The sequence below is a fragment of the Rutidosis leptorrhynchoides genome, chromosome 7 (genome assembly GCF_046630445.1).
Source record: "Rutidosis leptorrhynchoides isolate AG116_Rl617_1_P2 chromosome 7, CSIRO_AGI_Rlap_v1, whole genome shotgun sequence".
Classification (NCBI taxonomy): Eukaryota; Viridiplantae; Streptophyta; class Magnoliopsida; order Asterales; family Asteraceae; genus Rutidosis; species Rutidosis leptorrhynchoides.
The window spans coordinates 128,093,519-128,103,259 of NC_092339.1; the positions used below are offsets into that span (position 1 = coordinate 128,093,519).

At 32.0% G+C, this 9,741-nt stretch overlaps 1 protein-coding gene across 1 annotated transcript; it reads right to left on the reverse strand.

Annotated features, from left to right (window-relative positions):
- Positions 1-5,656: 5,656 nt before the first annotated feature.
- LOC139857517 (uncharacterized) lies at positions 5,657-9,436 on the reverse strand. The gene is made up of 5 exons (XM_071846299.1): positions 8,630-9,436; positions 7,900-7,957; positions 7,721-7,804; positions 7,443-7,578; positions 5,657-6,211 (listed from the first exon to the last, which is right to left on the reverse strand). Exons 1-5 carry the CDS (start codon positions 9,333-9,335, stop codon positions 5,918-5,920), a joined length of 1,278 nt encoding a protein of 425 aa, XP_071702400.1. The 5' UTR covers positions 9,336-9,436; the 3' UTR covers positions 5,657-5,917.
- Positions 9,437-9,741: the final 305 nt, after the last annotated feature.

Sequence of the window (9,741 nt, forward strand, 5' to 3'; positions counted from 1 at the left end):
ATATTGATAATTAAAACATATGTGTTACATGTGGTTGTTGATTGTCTTTGATGATGACGACGACGATGATTAGGGTGATTGTTATTTTGTTTTGTTTTAGTTCAATAAAATGATATATATAATGAAGCTAGCTACTGGTATTTTGTTTTCGTTTAGTTTTTAGTTATTTTTAACTTTATTGTTTATGAATAATAAAACTTAAAATTGATTTTTCTTTTAATAATATTCAAATGTCAAATGTCAAATATCAAATATCAAATATAAATATTAAATGCACATATCTTCATTTTAGTTGTTAGTCCAACTTATCATCTTGCTCACGGTGGCGGACTTATTATTTACATGTTTTATGAATTATTAACATATGATCACACATTAGGCACTTCACAAGTTTATTGAATTATTTCATAAGATAATACATTGGGCACTTGTTGGGCCGTGCATCATGCATGGTCGAAAAACATATATATATATATATATATATATATATATATATATATATATATATATATATATATATATATATATATATATATATATATTCGTTCTGTAGCACTTTCATGAGCTTCCACGTGGCAGTTTAGTTTTAGATAACATTTCATTGCATTGTGAATTACTTTTCTGATAGCCAGGTGTAGTGTTTTTATTTGACATTTATGTTGGCCATGTAGTACAAACGAAATGGGTCACACTAACTTTCTGTTTCCATCCTATTTATTTATTTATTTATTTATTTATTAATTTTTACTCCGTATCTTTTATTTTTTCATGTTTATATTCAGTATCTATTTCCCATATTTTTATTTATTCATATATTTCACCTACTAAATTGAATCTTTATTTAATGAGCTGCTTTGACTCAACCTACATATTTGATGTGCATAATGCACAGCCAAAAACATAGCTAGTATATATATATATATATATATATATATATATATATATATATATATATATATATATATATATATTCGGTATACGTCGTACGTGCTCTTCATATATACATCGTACGAATAAACGGGTCTTACAAGTAGAAATCAATACCATAAATTGTTGTTGTTGTTATTGTTGTTGTTGTTGTTGTTATGTACAACATGTCAATATAAGGTACTTCATTAATAACAACTCAAATTCAATATCACTATTTAATGTCTAATCTAGTATGATTCAGTTATATAGTAACGATATTCATAACAAGCATCATAATTAGCAGATTATATAGCACAATATAGAATTTTATACAGATACAAAAAACTAACAAAATGACAATACGATTCTACCGATTCAGAAGATTCTTGGTCACGTGAGAGATCAAACTCCTTAGAATTGAACTAGATAGTGTGTTGTTAATTTCTCCAAAACTCGTTGAATTTCCTTTTGAGCCCTCCCATTGGCTCTACATACTATTCACAACTTTCTTTCTTTTTTTTTTCATTTTTTATTTCCTTTTAGCATTGCAGCGAAGCTTGTGACCATCTTTCTTGTAAGTTTCAAGGACAACAAGAAACTCCCTTAAATTAGACGCAACTAAATTAAGGTGGTGTCGTGTAATGCATTTTGGACTGTTTTGCTTCTGGAATGTAACTATAGTAACAACTCACTATTAGTGCTGCCATACATATGTACAATGTTGTGTAATGCATTTTTCGAGAAATAATGATATTTTTTGTTCATTTATCATATATCACGGTTATATCATTTACGCAACATTGTTAAATCATTTATTTCGTTGAATAATGAATGGAGTGATAGAAAGAAAACATCATTCGATAGAAAAATGTGCCAGGACTAATGAATACATTCCTTCCGTCACAAAAACTTGTCATCTATACTTTGATTCCATAATGTATAACACTTGACGATGCAAGTTAATCGTCTCTAACAAAAGATTGCTTCTTACTCGTAAGAATCATAGTATTTGTTATCCAACATTTAGGTGGAAATTAATCTACATCTTGCAACAAGTGAAGATGCCGTCGAATGAATTAGAACTTTTTGATTATTAAAAATATTTTTATTAATTTATGAATGAAAGCCAAAAAATCTTGGCATAATAGGAAAACTACAAATGGTATTACCTTCGATAAAACTCCTAATGAGATAGCACAATAACAGAGTAATTAAATTGTCTACCAAAATAACAAAACAAGTATGACATAGTTCACTTGAAATTCAACAAGATGTTTATGCATAGTGTTCACAAAGATATTAGGAATTTTTACAATATACTATCAAAACCTTGATCTCAATTTTCACACTTAAAAATAACAAGGGTGCACAAATACCTGATGTTCCTTAACATTAAGGTAGGGTTTGACTCCTATGCAACCTCTTCAACATCAAACATACCTGATTACTATACTGAAAGCCATAATGATATCTCCAACATTCATTTTACTTGTTCCACCACAATTTAAAGCTTTTTTCCTTAAATATCCCTCAATAAATTATAACAAAAGTTTTAAACAATTTGTGTAAGCTTTTCATTAAGGGCAGTTTAGTCAATTATGGTGGAACAAGTAAAATGGGTGGTGGAAATATCATTTCCCGGGTTTTGATGTAGGATGAAAGCACGCGAACTGTTCATTATTCTACACGACTGTTTGCAACTATACAAATGGGTCATTCACATATAGGCATAGCAACATTATATAATTGGTATTTAATTCATAGGTAAATTTTTCTTACAGTTCATATCCAATTATCTGTTTTAGTTGTTGGTAGGTTATTTAGAAATTACATCCACATGATCCATCTATAATAAAATTCATCTTAAGAAATGAAGAAACAAATGGATAGCCCTCTTTTTTATATCAGAGATTACTAAACAACCACATGTGTTTTATATGCTGAATATACGAAACTAAAAAAGTAAAAATTACATAAACGGTAACCAAAATGAAAGCTCGATTGGTAACTTAACATCTTATCATTCACAAAAATGTGAATTTCATTATCCAGAAATTTAGAAACATCTAATATGTAGTGCATTACCTTTACATTGAATCCAACTAAATTGCGCTATAATTGTAGTTCAATCCACATCCTTGCTTGCTTGCTTGCTTGCTTGCTTGCTCGCTCCAAAAGTCAGTTGTGTATGCTTAGCTCTACACTTCGAAATATTACAATAAATTTCTCCTCCACCCCTCTATTTGTTTAAAAATTTTAAACAGAAATCTCATTGATTAAGCAAAATAAGTGTTTCGACGTATGAATTCGCTATGGATGTAAACCTGACAACATCAACACCAATATCACTGATTTCTTCTGACTCGGGGTTATAAACAGAAACTGCACTTTGTTCGTTATTATTATCAACAATATGAATAATAGGTTCACCAGTTTTCCTGAAGTCATGTACCATTGCCACTCGCAATGCTTCCAATGGTGACTTAATAACGAATAACTTTGTGAATGAGTTTGGAACCTCATGCTCCCTCTTCCATACACAATATTTACCTACCTCGGCATACTTAGATTCAATCACCAAAAGAGATGTCCATACCTTAGATATATTCAAAAAACCGTCTAAGTACGCCTGATTATTCGGGGGGTCTATCTCTGTAAAATCTTCACTTGTCATATCATATAACAAAATCAAATTCTTCTTCTGCATTGTTTGACCCTCAAAAGTAATATCAATGGCAAGCCAATAAATAAAGTTATCTATACATACTTGTTTCCATGACAAAATTAATTGATTGCTGGGGCACATTCATAAACAAACTCCTCCAAGACCCGGAACTTAAATTAAAAACCTCAACTTGTGAAGGGATGCATTTTCGCCTGAAGTTCAATATTGAAGTATGAGTAATTTTGACAAGTTTAGGATCGCTAGTGCCAATAGACAACTCCAATAGACAAAAATTGGGAAAAATACTCGACAACATATATGATATTTATGGTTCACGGAATAATACTCTGATTATTGACTGACTATGAAGAGTTGTGCAAAATTGGGCTTGTATATGATATATATCTATGGTTCATGGATTCACAGGTCCATTATACAAATTTGGGCTTGTATCAACATAATTACCTTTGATTTGATTATCTAATAAAAATAAATATAAATAATAATATATACAATAAATAATTATATTTATGTTAACAATTCAAGTAACTCAAATATGAATTTTATTGGTTATATTATGAAAAATTAATATTATGCGCATATAGTAGGTTAAACATGTTTTGTTCCCGGCAGTTTTTTACTAATTTTGTTAAACACGGTACTAGATATTTTAACGGAAAACATATAGTTTTTTATAACAGCAACCATCTCGCCAAAATTAACACACTTTGTCCAGAAAAGCAGGCCGGCTCGTATTCTAGTTTATTTATGTTTTAAGTAATTTGTTATAATTTAATTTAAGTTAAAATTTAAAAAATAATGTGTTCCGTTTTTTAGTGGTTAATGATCAGAACATGGATCCATCTATATTAAATGAACAATATACTTATCCAACATGAGTCCATAATTTAATTGTAACATGAGTTCCTAATTACTTAATAAAATGTTCTCTCTCTCCCACTCTCTTTTTTTTTTCTTTTTTTTTTTAAAGACAAGTAGTCGGCATCGAATACTCTCATTTGCCACGCAAGCACGCGTTTCGGGAGAAATCCCGAATCACATTGCATGAACCCGATCTTTAAACTATCTAGAGGGGCAGGCGGACCGAATTTGAATCCTGAATGGATCCGGGAGAAGACCCCTCTGAGGTCAATCTGGAGCTCCATCTTTCAGGCAAATTGATTAATAGGATGAGCGGAGCGAGACTCGAACCCATGACCTAAACCCCAAGCTCCACACACAAGGTGTGGGGATACCATTGAGACAAGCCTACAATAGTATAAGATTTTCTCTTTAGATCTTTGAAATACAAAGTAGGTCCTTAACCATGTTCGATCTCATTCGATGAACCATGATGCATGAAAGGTGAAAAGGGCACATATACTTCACATTTGTATCACCGCACCAAGGCTGTAAATTGGTCGAGTCGAGGTCAAGTTTGACGTCCACTCACGAAATCGGTCCAAAATCATAACGACATCATATATGTATCCTCAACAGAAAACAAACCCAACTTAGACCGTTACTCTTGTTAGAGTTGTGAAAGACATTATAAACTTACTTGACCTACAGCTAAATAAGAAGAAACAAAAATGTAACACATTAAAAGATGAGTTGGGATAACCTAATTTGACTTTTGTGGTCCAAACTGCGAGGCTGCCAAATATAAAGTAAAGCAACATGATTAAATGGCAGACAGGTGGTCACCAAGCACATGCCATAGATTCCATTCTCCCACATGCTATGTCACATGATATGATTACGGGAGTAAATGATTTGAGATAGTGTGATATACTTGAATAGTTGAATTCGACTCGCTAAAAGCCTGATACAGGTCGAGCTAAAACAAACTCAATTCCGGCCTTGAACATATTTCGGTGATCTAATAGTAAATGAACTTGAGTTTCTTATGTCGAACTCGAATAATTCGTGAGTCTACATGAGCCCTGCCTTTATATACATTATTTAACTCGAAACCATTAAAACAAATCTAGTCGAACTCAAGCTCTGTAAATTTTAGATGAGTCAAGCTCAAGCCTTAGTTGAGCTCGAACTTGACTCGACTCATTTACACTCCATTATGCATATCTTTATTTCAAATTTCATTTAATCCAACCAATTAATCAAACCACACTTATAATACAAATTTCAAACGTAGTACACTTTTTACCCTTCGGTTATCATCTATAGAGCTTCATTGTAAATGAACATGACCATAATCAATATCACCAAAGATCAAACCACAAATCCAAAATAAAAACAAGGGTGGTTATATGTCATGTTAGAGTTCAAATACACAAGTTAATGTCCGGATACTAACTAGTAATGAATTGAACGATCGATTCAATTGACTGAAATTAGAGGTTGTGGTGTTGCAGTTGATGCTAACGTGACACATTGGTGGTGTCTAGGACAAGTTGTGAGGTGGTCGTTCGTGAGACCAGCAGCTTGCATAAATGAGTGGATCACAGTGGGGCCCACTTGCCGGAAGCCTCTTCGAACCATGTCTTTACTTATGCCTTCAGCTTTCGAGGTTTTTACTGGCATCTTGTGACTCGATTTGTATTGTGTCGCGATTGGCTTATGGTTAACGAATCCCCACATGTAGTTGTTGAACGACCCGAATGCTTTGTTTATCTGTCAAAAGTATCATCATATGATTTTTGGTTAATGACAAACTTCAAAAGTTCAGATACTAATACTTAATCCGCCACAATATAATATTTCACCATTGTATTATCATTGCCATTGCCATTGCCATGTATATACTAAAACAAGAAACAAATGAAAAGTAAAATTGTTGACGACAGTAATTTCGTTCTTTTTCATTTTTATTTATTTTATTTTCTTAATTAAAAAAAATTTATCCCCACCACAACGCTCCGGCTTTCCAACTTGTTTTATCTACAAACAAATAATTTTCCATTTTTATGACATAATTACGACATAATTATTAAATTTCATAAATTATATTCATTTTTTACTTTTAATTATTTATTTGAAAACAAATTTAGTCAAACTTTATATCAATATAAATTTAAAACAAAATTAACATGTACTGTATCATATATGTTACTCACTCCCTCCCATTATAAGTGTCCACTTACTTTTTGCACACAGTTTTAAGAAATCCCACTAACTTCATATTCTACCAATCAGAAATCTTCTCTCTCCAGAATAACCTCTTCTCATTGGTTGAAAGTATAATATGGATACTTGTAATGGGACATCCCAAAATAAAAATGTGAACACTTGTAGTGGGATGGATGGAGTATTAATAGTACATGATAAGCAATGTAACATTACCCCTATATGCTAACCGCAACCAAGAAATTTGTAGTTTCAATACAAAAGTGTTGTAGTTTTCAATTTGTGTCCACAGCCCCTCACCTCCGCAACCAAGAAATTTGTAGTTTCAATACAAAAGTGTTGTAGTTTTCAATTTGTGTCCACAGCCCCTCACCTTTGCCTCACTTTACAAAACGACCCTCAATTTTACCTCTTTTCAGGGGTAAAAAATGTAAATATACAATTTTATTAAAAAAAAAAGAAACTACTTTCACCCGAATTTTTAGCGGGTCCTATCTTTTCGCTCGGCGCGAGTTCAATTTTTTCGAGCCCACCGTTCAACTCAAAAAAATCTCACAAACACAACGGGACTAAGTATGTGCGAAACGGACACTTCAAAAAAAACGCTCAATACCTCGACTATATTCAATACATATACACACCTATAACACGCTCCGTTAACTATGAATACGCAACTCAAAGGCCCCGCAGCATCGCGCGGGCTCATTTTTCTAGTTAATATTATTACTTAATTTTAATTATTAATTGATTATGATTATTTAATTTTAGTTTAATATACCTCAATCATAGCTTTAGAGTTGTCAACGACACCTCGGACAAGACTAACTTCGATGCCATATTCACTACTAATTGATGTTATTTTTTTCTCCGAATATTTTGACACAATTTCCGCATCGAATCCTGAAAAAGCTTCCCTGTAAATTACATTAAACGTTTCATCTTTATTATAATATCCTGAAATAAATATATGATGCTCCGTAAAAAATATTGTAGTACTCTGTAAATAGTAAAGTGTAATAAAAATGTGATATCGACATACAACTCGAATTAACTGACCTAAACTGTTGTCTTTTCTTCAAAACAGAAGTCCAATCCGACCCAACTTGAGCTCCCGTTAACACCAGTAATTCGAACAACATCCTTTATTCACACATTTAATAAATTTCGTAAAAAACTTGATACTCCGTTAAATATTAACGGAAAAAGTTATTAATGTACAAGTTTGGAGTGCTTACTTATCATCATGAGCAGGAACTCCCCATTCTTCGTCATGGTAAGTAACATAAACAGGGTCTGTTCAACATAACACGTACTTAATTTAATTAACATGAATTCATATATGCCTTACTAATTACTCGTAATTTCTACTTGTAATATTTAAAACACGCTTTAGATATCCAAAAAAATGTTTATCTTACTATTATTTACTCCCTACGTCCCAATTTAATTTATTTCTTAATTTTGACTTTAAATAACTTCTTTTGCGTAATACTTGATAAAATTTATATTGGAGGAAGTATGTCCGTTCACTTACAAATAAAAAAACACTGAATATCATTAAACTTCATTATATACTTTTGTTTATTAATCAATCATTCATTTCTTAAATAAATCTAGTCAAATTTATTTTCAATATAAAAGCAAAACCAACATTTATTAGATTTATCTTAATCTAACAAAAATTCAAGAGGACACTTGGATAGATGAGTATAATTACTCCGTCTATGACCCCCACAATTTTTTTTTATTTGTAATTGAACGATGAATTGTCAATTTCACTCGGGTATTTATTTTAAGAAAGTTTGAGTTAAAGTTATTAAGAATTAAAAGCAATAAATGAGGATAAAATAGTGAGTAATGTTTTGATTAGTCATTTTTTTTTTTTTTTGCATATATATTGACGGTTTTAAAGTAATTGTATATATCAAATTTTCAGCTATTGCTATTGTATGGTTATAAATGTACCTGAATTAGGGGTGATGAATGTGCATCTTTTGTCTTCTCTAACAATGTTGTTAGTTAGAGAATTAGGATCAAAAGTAAAAGATGTTAGTTTACTACAACTATCATACTTAGCAGATTTTGATCTACCATAATGAGCAATTCTCATTTTCCTTTGAACTTGCATAACTGCCACTTGTTCTCTTCTCATAGCTGCTATACTTCCAGGTGAATCCACAATTGATGCCGATAAATACTTAACCGCTAGTGACTTAGGACTAGTACTAGTCGTAGTATGATCAACCGAATTATTACGTGCATGATGATCATGATCACCACATTTTTTGGATTTCTTAACCGGTATAACGGATTTAGGAGTTGTGGATTTGGATGGTGTTGGTAGTATTAGTTTGTCTGAACTCGAATTCATGTCGTTTGAGTGGTTGTTGTTGTTGATACCATGACGCTTGATTGCGGGTTGTCGTGGCGATTTTAGTTTGGGTGAGATTGGAGGTTGGTTAGTTTTTGTGGTTGGAGGTTGATTAGTCATGGTAATGGATTTTGGAAGTGAGAGGGTTTTTTTGAGTGAGCGTCTTTCGCAAAGTGGTGAGTTTCGGTTGGGTGTGGCCGGTTGAAGGACCGGGCGGCCGTGGATGTCTGAAACGGTGGTGGCGGTTGTTGGAGATGTGGCGTCATTTGATTGCTGCAATTTGGAGGTTGAAGAACACATGATTGATTGATGAAGGAAGATTGATGTATAGTGTGTTAGAATATTTGGAGATGTTTGTGTTGAAGTAAGGGTTTGTTGTGGATGAAATGGTGTTTATTTATAGTGTAGAAGTATAGAACCAATATGAGAGGGGTTGTGTGGAATGGGTGGGTAATAAACTTGAGGGAAATGTTATGTTAATTTTTGTTTTAATATTTATATGTGTAAATTAATGAATATGGAGTACTTTATTGTATTAGCTTATTTCAAAAGTATTGTCGTGTTTAATTTGTCACTAGTAGATATATATTACGTAGTAGAAAAATATGTAGCGAATAAAAATAGTTAAAGAGCAAAAACGGATTCTTTATTTTAGATATACTCAGCCTAATTAAAGTATCCGCGTAATTGATTTGAACACTTTTTT

Excerpts from the sequence above, each read along its gene's own strand:
- LOC139857517 (XM_071846299.1), bottom strand. The coding sequence starts at position 9,335 with ATGTGTTCTTCAACCTCCAAATTGCAGCAATCAAATGACGCCACATCT. Across the intron at positions 7,579-7,720 it reads AAGAAAAGACAACAGTTTAG|GGAAGCTTTTTCAGGATTCG; the intron begins GTCAGTTAATTC and ends TGTAATTTACAG. Across the intron at positions 6,212-7,442 it reads ACTCTAAAGCTATGATTGAG|ATAAACAAAGCATTCGGGTC; the intron begins GTATATTAAACT and ends TACTTTTGACAG.